Source organism: Echiichthys vipera (assembly GCF_963691815.1).
Source record: "Echiichthys vipera genome assembly, chromosome: 4".
NCBI lineage: Eukaryota > Metazoa > Chordata > Actinopteri > Perciformes > Trachinidae > Echiichthys > Echiichthys vipera.
The window spans coordinates 21284804-21300904 of record NC_139829.1 but is presented as its reverse complement, the minus strand read 5'-3'; the positions used below and the strand labels follow the sequence as shown (position 1 = coordinate 21300904).

General features: G+C 43.2%; 1 protein-coding gene across 1 annotated transcript; it reads right to left on the bottom strand.

Annotated features, from left to right (window-relative positions):
• Positions 1-1258: 1258 nt before the first annotated feature.
• rgmb (repulsive guidance molecule BMP co-receptor b) lies at positions 1259-10963 on the bottom strand. The gene is made up of 3 exons (XM_083912711.1): positions 10493-10963; positions 5615-6174; positions 1259-3597 (listed from the first exon to the last, which is right to left on the bottom strand). Exons 1-3 carry the CDS (start codon positions 10608-10610, stop codon positions 2842-2844), a joined length of 1434 nt encoding a protein of 477 aa, XP_083768837.1. The 5' UTR covers positions 10611-10963; the 3' UTR covers positions 1259-2841.
• Between the last annotated feature and the right edge of the window lie 5138 nt (positions 10964-16101).

Below are 16101 nucleotides of genomic sequence, written 5' to 3'. Positions count from 1 at the left end.
TTGTTCATTTTACCTTTCAGATGGTTGGAAATGGAGGGCTTCTGATGCACCATGTGACCTTAAAAAGAAAACTAACCCGGAGAGGGGAACTGTTTCTTGTCTGAAGTCTGCACACTGAGGATTTCTGCGCTGGATAAAGTGGAGCATAGTCCGCCTTTGGAATCTCATGGATTAAATGGGAAATCATCCACTGTCAAGATCAGAGGAATAGCAGTTCTCAGATGCTACAAATCTTTTGTCGCGCCCTTTTCACACTTTTCTCATTGACAGCCAGGTGCTGCCGACTGTGGCAGTTGAAACAAGATCGTGTCTGCGAGGCCAAACCTGGTATCTGATCGAAACCTAACCTCAGACAGATGGGTTAGTGCACATGCTGTTAAACGTGTGTGTTTGTGTGTGAGTACATCTGTGTGCGTTCTTACTCAATTTTAATCCTGAATCCCTTGAATGACTAAAAAATTAAAAATTGGGTTGACAGCATGGTTTTGTTTTTTTTAAGATTGCTGTTAACTAATAGTTTCAACATGAAAATTCAACAGTTAAGTTACATTAAGACAATTCTTTTTAGTATTTTAAAGTTTTATGATATAGTATTGTAAAATATGCAAATGATTCATTGTCTTATTAAATTAGTGTTAATCTGCATTCATTTCCAGTCCGGTTTGAAATTCTTGTTTCATTTTGTTGACATATATTGAGTCAAAGGTTTTTACAGAGGGAATTTCATTTGTATGATTCCATTAATCAGAAAATACTGTTAACAGCTATAGAGAGATCAATTTCACCATGTTTAAGGAATAAAATGTCATATGAATCAGGTTATTAATAATATATGAAACCAAACTGTAGGGTTTGGATTATGTAAGTGCTGCTGAAGTGGAAGTTTCTGGCTCTTATAAGAAAAAAAATCACTGTGAGAAAACAACCTTTAAATATATGGATTTTAAAATTCCACACCTTTGGCAATATACTACGGGTGAATGGAGTTAACGTTTTATGTTTAAATATGAAGCATTATCTAATGATAACATTTGGTGAAATCTATCATTGCAAATGACAAATGTAGTAAAATAAACACCTAAATGTTTACTTTGAATGTTTTATTTCCACTAGTCTGAAAGAAGACATGTTATGGAAGCAAAATATCTTAAAATCCCCAAATTGATAAGCACATGAAATAATTAAATTTTTGCTTGTACTGTCTCACCTTAAATGTGACATTAATAAACAGAAGGTAAGCTTGAACCGTTTTGACTTTATTGTCTTTTAAATAAAACACTTGCACACAGTTTTTTCCTCCATATTTTTTTTTGAGCGAGTTGAGTATCACACTGACATAGCAACAGAGCACCACTAAGTGGCAGTACAATCACATCTGACATTTAAATTATCCAACAGCAAGAATATGGAGCTTAACTTCCTCTACAGGACACTACGTTCATAAATAAGTTAAGTATTTCAACATTGACCAGACACCCTTCACCAACTGACACTCGCACATGATGTAAGAAATCAGAGAGATTAATCTGATTATGGTCAACCAAATGGGGCATAATTAAACAGAATGTTACATGTTAAAAAGGCTCATAGTGTTGAGGGTTGACGTGTCTATTGGGTATCAAATGGCATACATTCCCCACACACTGCTGAAGCACGTGTCTCAGCAGACAGTGCAGTGAAGCTCTCAGTGATTTGCAGTGTTTTGCCTACACTCTAGTATATTACACGTATCGAAGTAAAGAGCAACGTGTCAATTCCGGCAAAAGGAGTAAAATAGTCGACAGTAGCAACTTTAAAACAAGCGAGAGTGAGAGGAGGAGAAGTGGGCTGGTTTGGTGGTGAGTTATGGTCTACTTTGTACATTAAAATCATACATTATCTTTGGCTCAAATTAACACAACAAAGAATACAGAGAGCAACAAACGGGAGCCGGTATCATCACAGCCTCTTGGCAAACAGGTGGAATACCTCTAATAAAAAACACATCCAAGCATGTCACCAACTGGTTAAAAAAAACACTGACGCACTCACACACGCACACACACCCGCACACACACTCGCACACACACTCGCACATATTTGAAATCAGGACTGAGGAAAAACAACAAATTCCTACAGCAACAAAATAGTGCTGATGGCATTTGCCTTGACAATATTCATAATACATTCAAAACAACTCACATTGACTGACTTTAAATGAGACGCTGAGTCAAATCAGCTACTGGAAGAATGATGCATTTTAACAAAAATGGCAGCTCTTTGTATTCAACAGACTTTTACTTTGAAAGGATCAAAAATCCAATTATGGATGATCTCCAAAACTTGAGCTTTTCGGACATTTTGAGTGGAGGACAGTAAGCGAGAGGAAGAAACACTGATGTGGATTTGTTGGGAGAAAAAAAGGGAAAACTAAATAAAGTGCTTCTGTTAAAAATAACATCCTCTGTCTGAGGTATCAAAGAAAAATCACATCAAATGACACAAAATAACAAACTACGCCATTACACTGTGCACTGAAGACAAGCTATTTACAGTTTGTAGTGTATATCCACACACTCTATTCACCCACACAGGTACGTTTGTGTCATTGTCAAGTGTCTTATCCGAAAATGAAGACAGATTACGAAAGCCATCATCTGTGTTATTCCCCAGAGGGTTGATTCTGCCAGGTAAAATGCAGTTCGTGTTGCCAGAATATCCTGTGCCAAAAACACTGGTTCCCTGTAACTGTCCACCCTGCTGTCTTATCTCTACATGAGAGAGGAATCAGTGCTCAGTATCAGTGCTCAGCGAAAAACTCCCCAAACTCTCTCTCTAGTGCACAAACACACACTCCTGCTCTCACATCAATGCCATGCTCAGAGCACACAGCAGAAGAGCTAGCCTTGTGATGGCTTGAGAATCGGAGTGTAAGGTGGAGGTGGCAGAGCCACGGGGGTAGATCCTCCATCTATCCCGGTGAGGGTGGAGACTCTCCATGTCCTTCTGGGCGCTGTACGCCGCCACTGTGAAGTTAGCATCCCCAGTGGTGAGGAGATCAAACACACAGGAGTGGAAGTAAATGTCCTGAACCTCCAGCTGCTCCTTGCAGCGTTCCTTTGCCCCCTCCAAACTGAAAACCTGTGTGGCACCGTAGGGGGATGCTTGTGTCTGTGAGGCGTAGCTGGGTCGACGCAGCTGCTGAAGCTGCAGGCCGAGCGAGGGAGGGGAGAGGGGCAGGGGGAGATGCCCTGCCTGGTCGATGCGTTCTCCGCTGGGGCAGCCGTTCAGACAGAGCTGCAGGTCCTGGGTGGCGTCGTAGGCCTGAGCCAGCTCCTCTGGGATCCGCACTGCAAGGGTGAGGTAGCGGCCCAGCTGGCGAACGATTACAGTTACACCGATGTAGCCCGCGTGCAGCTCCACGTGGCGCCCGGGGCTGCGCTCAGAGATCCAGAGAGCCCTGACCTTCCCAGTTGCACCTTCTGCACCGGCAGAAAGGTGGATAGGATCTCCGCTGCTTACAGTTCCATCATCAAAGGCAGCAGGGAGGTTGTCTGTGACCGCCTGGTAGACCCTCTGGTCCGTACAACCATCATAGGGCTTGAAGATGATGGTGATCTTTAGAGAGGGAGAGAGGAGTGTCAGGTAAGTTAGAATCCTATAGGTTTAAAGTGGGTTCAGTAAATTGTGAGTCCACAGCTACACAACTTTCAGCAACGAGATGAGGGTAGAGCTGAGGCAATAAGTCAACTGGCTGTACAGTAGAGCCGCCTCAATTAGTTAATTGATAGGAAATTCATTGGAATTAACTGTAATTAATTAAAAGCATTTGATGCTTATCTGTCATTTATGATAGTCAATGGAATGTCTTTAATCAGAAACTACTTTAATAACCAATTTATCGCTGAAAAAAATCTGTTGTATCTTTTAGTTGGACAAAACTGAAAACTGCTCCTTTGCTACTTTCTTACATTTAAAATCATTAATTAATGAATTGAGGGGGAAAAAATCAGCAGATTAATTGATAATGAAAGGGATCAAAGGTCGCAGCCCTAGAGTAAAAGGTCCTTCTCCCTTCCCACACACACACACACACACACACACACACACACACACACACACACACACACACACACACACACACACACACACACACACACACACACACACACACACACACACACACACACACACACACACACACACACACACACACACACACACACACACACACACACAAATATTAACATTTGCCCATTACACAGATTATTGACTCTCATCACACAACATTTGAAAAGTGACTAAATGACTTTTTAACAACTTGTAATTTGACACAGCTATGTAAACATGCTGACACACACACACACACACACAAACACACAGGGCTCAGTGGTGAGTGGAGGCAGTGGTGGATACAGGGTGTGGTGTGTGAGCATTACGGTTAGCACTAGCATCATAGTTCCGGTGAATGGCTGCTTTGTTCACATGACAGCCGTGAGGAATGAGGCCTGGCAGGCCATTAAGCCTGGAGGGCTGTTAATGTGCGTGTGTGTGTGAGCAAGAGAGAGTGTGTGTGTGTGTCCCCAATAATTGTGACTAATAACTTGCCCCACCTCTGACACAAGGTCAAACCTTCAGCTCCACAGTGTAGAAACCCTGCTATTTGCTTAATATGTGTGTGTGTGTGTGTGTGTGTATGTGTGTGTGTGTTTCTGTCAACGGGTGCATGACTAAGTGTATGCATGGGTGTGTATGTGTTTTAATAATTAAAGCTATCGATGAAGCTAGAGAGGGCAGATCATCGGGGGAAATATCAACAGGGCTTCTTTGACACCACAAAGATCACCTTGTGTGGCTCACCATCCATTTGGTTTTGTGTGTGTGTTTATGTGTGTGTGTGTGTGTGTCTTTGTAATAAAGGGATAAGAGCCCTTAACACACAGTGCTTCAAACTGAGTGCAAGGAGTGCCACTTATGACACACACACACACACACACAAAAACACACACACACACACACACACACACACAGACACACACACACACACAAATACTTGCAAACACACATGAGTAAACAGTGGGTCCTTTCACACATCTCATTCCATGTTAATAGAGGTCAGGCTATGTGCAGCCATTAACTAAGTTAGGTTTCCAACACTGCTTTAGTCACAAGAGATGGTCATAAGATCAGGCTGTTTGCCCCACACCTGTGAGTCTGAGGGAGTCAGAGACAGAAAGAGAGAGGGGGAGAGAGAGAGAGAAAAGTAAAGCATGGAGAGCAAGCGCGTTTTCTCGCTTGCTCTCCATATACTATATACTATACTCCGAGGCACAGACAAGAGGTCATTATAGAAAATGTCTCTCCCTCTAACACACCCACACACACCACACACACACACACACACACACACACACACACACACACACACACACACACACACACACACACACACACACACACACACACACACACACACACACACACACACACACACACACACACACACACACACACTAATAACACACAAATAAACTAGATAACAATGGCTGCTCTCACTTAAGAAACTCTTTCAGCTTTAATAACAGCACATTAGTCCATTTCTCTCTTCTTCCCCCTTTAGAAAAGTTCTCCTCACCTTATTGGTTGCCGTGGCACTGGAGCCAGGTACCACAGGAACATTAGTGACCTGTACCGACAGATAGTCATTATCGATGAGAGGCCATGCCCCCTCCACCTTGCAAGTCTGGAAGCTGTCCTTAAATGTCCTCAGATGCGGGTCCCCGAACAGCCCGCAGAACAGGTAGACGGACCGAGAGTGGCCGTGGCCGTGAGCATGAGGGTTTGAATGTGTGTGTGCATGCACATGAGAGTGTGCGTGTGCATGGGCGTGCTGGGTGCGACTGTGGTAGTTGCACGGTTCGTGTTGGACCTCGGGGTGCGTGGAGGATGTGGGTCCGTCTCTGGAGCAATTCCTCTGGCTCATGAGGTCGGAGATGCCCAGCACAGCCGAGTGGAAAACGAGGTTCCCCCGGCAGGACTTGGCTGTCCTCTGGGTGCAGGCAGAGTACGCACGTAGGGCCTTGCAGAACTCGGTGTTAAAGCCATCCACAGCCGGTGTCAGGTGGGAGGTAAGGGAAACAAAGTCGGTGGTGCACTTCTGGATACGGCACTGAGGGGTGGCCACCTGGCACTGTCCTGGAGAGACGTACAGAACTATTGTTAGCAAATTGCTATCATTACGGGAACAGTAATAGAAATAACAGCCTTAAAGATTGACATCACACGTCTGATGATGTGGGTATGTACTACACTGAGAGAGATGGAAAGCTCATGGGCAAACAGAGGACAAATACAGCCTTGTTTCCATCGAGCAGTCCAGTTCAGTCTTGTTCAGTTCGTTACACATTAGAACAGTTACTTTTGCGTTTTCATTATTAAAAGGTGTGGATGGTACCCGCCTACAACTAAGAGTACCGTCTGTGGTGAAAACGCAAAACAGATCTAGTGTTTAGGTATATGTCCGTATGGGTAACATGCAGTTCTCAAGGTACTACACCTAAAGTGTTTAATGGAAATGCGGCTTAAGATAACTTTGAAGTCAAACATGCTTCTGGCCAGTTACAATCCAATCTAATAAACTGGAAGAAGAACCGTCTGCTGGTTAAAGTCTTGATGAATCAGTAGTGCCGCTCTGTGAGCGTAATAAACTTGCAGTGTAATAAACCAAAGAGCAGCCACGGGGAAAAGATAAAGAATATTTTTCCCACAAGGAGTGAGATAATAATGCTCGTATGCTGAGGCAAGGGAGCACATTTATTGTTATAGACCGAGAGAGCAAGACAATACAAGGTGTACCGCGTACATAAACATACTACAATGACTTTGTGAAGCTGTCCGTCATAAAGGTGTTGTCATGTTGTTATGTGGTCATTTGAGGGTATTGTATTTGTGATCCTGTGTAGCTTTAGCAGGTAAAATACACAGAATACTCATTTCACTTTAATGCTTGTTTACAGCTATGAGCACCAGAGCAGGCCGAAGTAAGGAAATGCATGAAAAAGACTGATTAAGCTGTCCCCGTATACCCATTAGGAACAAATTTCTTGGTCTGAAATTGTCTGTGATGTTTTATCTGTTGCTATATTTCTGAATGTAACAAGGGTCAAACCAGCCTTTTATATCATAGATCATCAGAGAGAGAGGGAGTTAGAGCGAGAGAGAGATTAGAGACCAGACCTAATGCATCAGTCACAGCGTGCTCCTATTAGATTAGGCCAGAGAGAGGCTCTGCAGTGTATGGGCAGCCACACACACACACACACACACACACACACACACACACACACACACACACACACACACACACACACACACACACACACACACACACACACACACACACACACACACACACACACACACACACACACACACACACACACACACACACACACACACACACACACACACACACACACACAAATAGCTATCTTTGAAAGAATGCTGTTTGTGCGTCCGTTTAACGCACACAGCCAGTGATCTTCAGATGGTGGTATGATCTGCTAATGGCCAAGCAAAAGCACAAAGGTCATGGTTTTTACTGAAATCAACAGATTCCCTTAATGTCACACCACCACTTCACAACCACCAACACAAACACACACACACACACACACACACACAAGCCAACAACACATTCCAGCTCTTCTTTGTACATTTATTTGATTTTGGGGCATGAAGGGGATGGGCGCCACCATTTGGGGGCAGTAGTGCTCTGAGTTTTCGAAATCAAGGTGCAGGTACAGACCCCCACTCACACCACGCTTCAGAATCTCTCTCCTGTCTGTTAAATACTGACACCCACCCACAGACACACACACACACACACACACGTACAGACACACAGGCTGACGTCCATGCCAACCACCACTGTACAGACATGTCAGAGTACTGAGGACACATTGTGTCTTTGACTAGCGCACCAACAGTCTCCTTCTTTCCCTCCTATCTGCCCTGCAGTACCTAAATACTGCTCCCAATCTAATCAGAGTGGGTTTATTCTCTTTCCAAGGGGGTATCAGAATCATGAGCTGTCTAAAAACATACAAAAGCACTCTTTCACTGACATTACAGGGTGACGTAGCGAAGGAGAGAGTCGACCCTGTAACTGAAGGACTCAGGTTCAAACTGCTGACTTATACAAAGGTTCAAACCACTCTGATGAAGTTTCACACCAGGTGACACGGCTCTCTTGCCTCCCTGTGAGTGCATCGTGATAAAAAAAAAAGGATTTTCAAATGATGATTCACTATATTAAAGCACAATTTTCATGTTTTTTTTGCTCTTCAAGGCTGTCAGTGATCTTCCTTTTGTGAAGCCGAAGCACGCCTAGCTTTACTTTCAAACGAAAATCCAATCTATGCATATAAATAAGCAATTTGTGGTAAGTCGAGTTGAGGCGATGAATACTGAATTGACTTGAAAATATGGTTAAGGAGAGAATAAAGAACTTCTCATATAAGGAGCTGCCGCACGAGGGGAGTTCAACACAATCCAGAGCCTGGTTTGTTTCATCCCCTGGGGTGAGAATCTAATATAGACACAATAAAACAGCCAGCATGCCCACACCACTCCTTCCATGTCCTACCACAAAATTAACCTCTCTTTTTCACTCCACCCCCCTCTCCCAGCCCCCAGCTCTTCTCTTCTCTCAAGCCTCAGATTTTTTTCATTCTCCAGCTCAAATCATTTGCCTCCATCAGCACTATATTCTGTTTTCAGCCCCTCTCAGTCCGATTCCCTGGCCGGTCTTTCTCCCCCGCATCCTGAGGCACCCTCTCCACCCTCTCCACCATCAGAGAGAGGTCAAAAGATCCACCGGCTGAATCTCTCAGGCTCAGGTTAGCGATTCTTTGTCTCCCTATCCGACAGCCTCCAACTTCTCTGATCTCTGGAGATCAGAAAGGGATCTACTGGGATCATCTCTCAACCGAGGGAATGGCTTGTGAAGTGCTTATTGATCACCTTGTTGTGTGCTCTCTCTCTCTCTCCCACACACACACACACACACACACACACACATACTGAGCTCTAATCACACAAACAGCCCTCTAAGCTTTAGAGATACAAAGCTTTACAGGAGCTCAGTACAGCATGCAGTCTTTCTCTCGCTCTCTCTCGAACTAGAAACTCAGGGGTGCTAACAATAGTCACCAACTCAGACATTCCTGCCTCCCTGTCTAAACAGACACATGGAGCTGACGGATCATGACACATGTGGAATAGCCTTGAAATGTACAAGTTATAACAAATAAAACAACCGACTAAATAATATACATTCTTTCCAGGTGACGCACATGCAGCGGAAGGTGCCAAGAGGGTCTTTAATGCCATGTGGGTCTCTCTGTTCCCACCAGGCTGCGTGCAGAGGCGGTTTTGAGCCGTGTTAAACTAATTACCGGAGGTGTGACTGCTCAACAGACAGCTGCCACAACAGCAGACCCCCTGCACAAGCAGCAACACACAAGCTTGGCCCCCAACAAAAAAAAGCTGGTTTCTGGAAAGAGGACGTTATACTGCTTTTTGCACTGTGTGAGAAATGCATCTGTGATGATAAATTTGAAAGCAACAAACAATGCTGTTCAAAGTGGATAGTAAATCACAGCCTCTGTATATTAGCCAGCGAGAATGAGTCATATTAGCCTATTGTTTAGTGTAATTAATACTTACAAACACCTTATTAACTTTTGGCTTGCAGCAAGTGCATTTTTCTTTGCTTAATCTTTCTTTTTATTATTTGTTTTCCTCCGTCATGTGGCATAGGTTGGGATGTGTGAGAGTTTCTGATTTTGGTGATTATAAGAAGACGAACCACCATAAAAATTCAAACACAGAGCTGTTCAGAAAAGCATATTTTAGGCTCTTATCGTACCTCTTATTATGTGTTTTATTCATTTGCACCATGCAACTGAAAGTAAACTATTATTCCACTGTAGGTTGTGTCCGATTTACAACACAATACAGCCCTGATCTTAACTTTTTATGATCAAATTTACACTTGTATAGATATTCGATATCGCTCTGGGTAAAACTGTAATCTGTTACATATGGACATGAGGAGATAGTCACCCTCTCTCCCCTTCTCTTCCCCTCCTCCATGAACCATTAAGGGGCAGACAGGAGAATGACGGCCCAGGAGAGAGGAGAAGAAACTCGATCCGTGCTCAGACTGCTGCACTGCCGCTGGAGAGAGAGCCATTGTCAGGCAGCAGCACTGGGCCCCAACGCAAGGGTCGACAACGATTGCAAAAGCGTAATAACTAGGCTGATAAAGTATCTCTGATCTTGACTAAACGCAACAGACTGTAAATGAAACGTCCCCGTGTTTGCAGTTTATGCAGCGGACAGCAATTAGTGCGAAATTGGATGACAAAGCGCGTGAAATTACAAAGATTAGTCGCGATCACGACCGCGAAAATACTAGTTGTGGGGGTGTTGGAGTGGAGTTAGTTACCTATGTGAGCACCGCAGCAGAGAGCGATGATCAGCAGCAGCAGTGGCCGGAAGAGGCGCACTGGAGACGGGGAAGCGAGGCGCTCAGCCCCGCGGTAACAGCATCCGGCTCTCCCCATCCCCGTCCATGCAGGGCCAGGAGGGGAGAGTGGACAGACCTCCAAAGGGCGAGGAGGGGTGGTTTCCAGGCCTTCTCACTTCTCCTTCTTCTCCTTCTTCTGCCTCTTCTTCCTCACTCTTCTCTCCTTCCTCTCCTCCTCGGGTGCGCAGGGGCATTAAAACACAGCTGCTCCGCGGTATGCAGGGCGGAGGGGGGTCGGAAGGCAAAGACAAGAAGGGAAACAAAGTACAAGGAGAAGAAGTCGCGACACTTTTACTTTTCCCCTCTATAAATCCGCACTACCACGTGATTTAAGTGCGCTCGCTCCGCGGTCGGACTTTCGCCTTGATTGTGATCACACTGTGCTTTCCTCTCGTCCCAAACACGCACAATCACATCTCTCTCTCTCTCTTCTTCCTCACCAGGCAGGCCGGGGTTTCTCCTCCACTCCTCCCCTTTCACTTTCTCCACCTCCTCCTCTTCCCCTCCAACAAATCAATAGAGAATCAACCAAACCCTGCTGGCGGAAAACCCGCCTACCACGACTTTCAGAGAGAGAGAGAGAGAGAGAGAGAGCGAGAGAGAGAGAGAGAGAGAGAGAGAGAGAGAGAGAGAGAGAGAGAGAGAGAGAGAGAGAGAGAGAGAGAGAGAGAGAGAGAGAGCAGTCTACAAAATAATGAAGAGGCCAGAGATAAAAGTTGTAAAACGTTGGTAAGATTCCATTAAATCACTGTGTATACCGAAGAGAATAATGGGTTTCCGGTGCAGTGCTGCCAAGGTATTTCATTTTGTAGAGTGAGAGCTGAGCTTTTAAGACATCACTATGTTTCTTTGTGTTCGTTTTTTCTTTCCTTATAATAATAATAATAATAATAATAATAATGATAATCCTTTCACCTGAACAGCAATTATAATAAAAATATTACAAGCTGTAATAGTTGTTATAATAGCCTACAATCCCAGACAGATAGACACAATATAACTATGTTTCATGTCCAGAGCAGATATCCTGATTTATGTTTTACTGTATGACCATGGCGTTTTTATGATAGCATGTATGGCCTTTAGTATATTAATATAAAACAGTTTTTTTTGTACATTGTTTAATGCAGAAACAAGCCAAATAAACCATAACGGTGTCAGAACTCCTATAATTTAAGTGTTAGTGTTTTCACACCAAAAACAAGCACACCAAAATAAAATCCCAAATAATACTTTAATATAAAGAGTTTATGACTTACAACTCCTCTTAGTCATCATATAACTTTTACGCAGAAGGAGCTTTTCTCACTGCAATGGCTACAATTCTCTTTAATCCACTGACATAATGAGCTGCAAACACTTTGTGAAAGAAATGTTATTAATTGGTGTGTGGCGAACACTGTGTGATTGCTTATTTTATGTTTTCTCATGAAACCGTTTAAGGTCTTAAACCTCAGCTTATTGCGTATAACTGTGTTGCAGTTGTGTACCAACCTTCCCTCTGTGGATTTCTTTAAGGAAGATACGTTTGCATATCTGCTTAGCCTACTGTATTGGCAAAGAGCACACAATAGAGAATAGAAGCAGAACAGACAACAATGTAAAAGGAGCAACTCTGTGACACAAAGCAGCCCAGACAAAATGCACACAAACCAGACTGTAACAGTCGTAAATCTGCACAGTGAAAATAAACCTGCAGAAAGTACAAGGTGAGCAGACAACGTAAACACCCCCAGGCAATGATGACAAGACACTGCATACACTGTGCAAAACAGCGTTGGCTTTTAATACCCCTATTGTTCCCTTAACTACGCTATAATTCATAAATGAATAACTGCACACCCACTTTCTAGACGCTGTGAAATGCAACTTAAAGCTTTTTATTGCAAATATTTTGAACCTGCTCCACATTCCCTTTTTCAGTGAAACAGTGTGTTCTAGACTTGGACAGGCCTCAAACAAAGCACTGAAACATCCACAATCATTTTTTTAGTGTGCATATCTACTGTATTCTTAGTGCATGTGTGTGTGTGTGTGTGTGTGTGTGTGTGTGTGTGTGTGTGTGTGTGTGTGTGTGTGTGTGTGTGTGTGTGTGTGTGTGTGTGTGTGTGTGTGTGTGTGTGTGTGTGTGTGTGTGTGCAGAGCTGTAATCCTCTGCTATATTCTGGCTTAACTTGTTTGCATGTACTGTATGTTTATATATATACTGTGTGTGTGTGTGTGTGTGTGTGTGTGTGTGTGTGTGTGTGTGTGTGTGTGTGTGTGTGTGTGTGTGTGTGTGTGTGTGTGTGTGTGTGTGTGTGTGTGTGTGTGTGTGTGTGCGTGTGCGTGTCCATAATTTTGACAGACAGAGCTTCTCTATGGCTGATATTTTATGTGCCATATGTCATAGCCGGATAGTTTCACTCTGACATGACTCAACATACACTCACATCACTGCCGGCCATAAGTTTGGTCATGGTCGCTCGTTCTCCACTGATTATGTCAGAAAAATAAACACACACAGTCACTATAAAGCTTATGCGGATTTGACAGTATAGTGTGGCCAGAAGAGATGATGTGTGCAACTCAAACAGGATCTGATATTAGATTATATTAGTTTCCTGTTTGTGCCAGAAGCCTCTGATCTCACCAATGAGGAAGTCAGCATGTGTGTGTGTGTGTGTGTGTGTGTGTGTGTGTGTGTGTCTGTGTGTGTGTGTGTGTTTGTGCGTGTGTGTGTGTGTCATTGTCAGTGAGTCAGGAAACATCTTGTCAGATGCTGTATTGTAGCGTACTTGGTGTATTTGTGCAGTGTGTGGAAAGTGTGTGCTTTAGAGTAAGCCTGGAAGAGGTGAACAAACAGACACGTTAAAGGAAAGAAGTTCCAGGCAATTGAACTTCACTCAGGTATTTCCATTTATTTTGAACTTTCTTCTTCACTACATTTATTTGACAGTAGTTAGGTCCTTTGCAGATTACACCAATGAACAGTTAACAAAATACTAAAAAACTATATTTTTTAGATTTGACTACCCAACACATCAAAAAGAAGTTGAAATCATATCCACCATGACCAATGTATCTATGTTACATACAGATTTTTGCAAATTAATAATAATCAATAACTGAGTATATAAAGAAATATTCTGCAAAATATATTAGTAAAAAATTCACTACTTTTTTTTAAAGGGCCCATATTGTAAAAAGTGAGATTTCCTTTTTCTTTTTGTATGTTGAATTACAAAACATGTCTAGATGCTCTATAAATGCTGTGAAACCATCCACAGAAAAAAAAACACAGCCTGTATTCAGAAACTGTGCCTTTAAATGAGCCGTCAGGACTTCTGTACGGTTGTGATGTCAACTGACAGCTAATGACAACTATACTGTATATAGGTAGAAAGTCCCCGGCTGCAGTGACGGCGCAGAGACATTGAGAAGACCTAGAAAACCTGACCAATCAGAGCAAACCAGGATTTTCAAGAGGGGGACTTGAAGAGACAAGTGCTAAATCGGAGCGTTTCAGATAGAGTGAAGATAGGTACATTCAAATAGACAGTATGAGAAACTGTGTTTTTTTAAACATTAGTTGAACTAGCCTAGAAACGCCGAGGCTGCCTTCAAAAAAGGCCAAAGTTGACTCTTCTTCCTGATTAGGCTGAAGTCCTTTAACATCTGCCGGACGATGCTGAGGATGTTTTATGAGTCTGTTGTGGCCAGTGTGATCTTCTTCGCTGTCACATGTTGGGGCAGTGGGCTGAAGATTGACACCAACAGACTGAACAAACTGATCAGGAGGGCCGGTGATGTCGTGGGGGAGGAGCTGGACACCCTGACGACCGTGGCAGAGAGGAGGATGCTGTCCAGGCTGCGGTCTATCCTGGACAATGTCTCCTACCCTCTCTATGACACACTAGCCCAGCAGAGGAGCACCTTCAGCAGAAGACTCCTCGCATCCAGATGCACCACAGAACGCCACAGGAAATCTTTCCTGCCTGTGGTCATTAAACTATACAATTAAACTCAACTATAGACAATCTGTTCTATTGCACATTAGTCTGGCATTTTTGATCTTGTATATACGTATTTCTTAAAAGTTTCTTCAAATACATGTTTTCGTCTGTAAAATATTTGTTGTTTGTATATCTGGACTTTCGTAGCAAACCAATTTCCCCCTGGGAAAGTATTTCTGATTCTGATTCTGATTAAAGCATGTTAACATGTTCTAGTATTATGCTCAACATATGAACTTGACAGTTAGCTTAATGTGGAGCCTTTAATTCACCACCTGTGCATCCTGGACATCAAATGTTGGGGTGGGAATTAAATGAGCAGCATTTAAAAACTGCCTCTCTGACCGACTTGCCACCTTTCTGTTCGATGAAGCGCACTACATTTATGCTAACGCTCTGAGCACAGATTGGTAAATTAAATTACATGAGTGCATATGGTGCTATTCATCAACACTAATTTCATATTTCATTCCAATCACACATGCGCCTACACAGACACACAAACCTCAATAACATGTGACCCTATTCATGGAGTTTAATTCTATATTTCATACTAATTCATTTAATCAATTACACCACAGCTGAGACCTGTGAGCAGGGGACGCTGAAGCTAACTCACCCCATCAACACACACATACACACACATCCACACACACACACACACACACACACACACACACACACACACACACACACACACACACACACACACACACACACACACACACACACACACACACACACACACACACACACATCCACACACACACACACACACACACACACACACACACACACACACACACACAAACACACACAAAAGCAAACACACACACACACACAGTTGCTCTGCCTAGTCACACATGCATTCACACACAGCACCTCAGGCACAAAGACAGTCTGTCTCTGAACGTCCAGCTTGTCTTCACCTCCACACCTCTGCCTTCTTTCTCCACTTCTACCTCTCTCCACCTCCCCCTACACCAAAGTCCAAACAGCCCGTCATTCAACAAAAGGCTCTCACAACTCCATGCACACCTGTGTATGCATGTATGAGTGTGTGTGTGTGCTTGTGTGTGTGTGTGTCAGAGTGTGTAAGTGTTGAGAGTTTGCATTGTTGCAACCATGTCAACGGCTGTGCTTATAGGAAGGTATGTTGCAATATCTTGATTTAACTGTCAAATACACACACACACACACACACACACACACACACGCACGAATGCACGCACACACACACACACACACACACACACACACACACAAACACACACACACAGCAAACAGCTAGTGGCTGAAGGAGTACAGTTCTGCAGAAATACAACAGTGTGAAAATAGTATGGCCAACTGCATGGCGTTATATATGCATTATATTATTGGATTCTCATTATTTATGTAATATTTTGTAAGATTAAGAGTAGAAAAACAGTGCAAAAAAACTTTTTTTTTTTCAAACAAAAACAAAGTGCATTGCAGCACAAGACTCATGTTCAATTTTCCTTTAAATAACATTGAAACTGGCTACAATTTTCT

Coding starts and splice junctions, on each gene's coding strand:
- rgmb (XM_083912711.1), bottom strand. CDS start 10,610: ATGGGGAGAGCCGGATGCTGTTACCGCGGGGCTGAGCGCCTCGCTTCC. Junction 6,175..10,492: donor CTGCTGCGGTGCTCACATAG/GTAACTAACTCC, acceptor ACGTCTCTCCAG/GACAGTGCCAGGTGGCCACC. Junction 3,598..5,614: donor GTGCCACGGCAACCAATAAG/GTGAGGAGAACT, acceptor CCCTCTCTAAAG/ATCACCATCATCTTCAAGCC.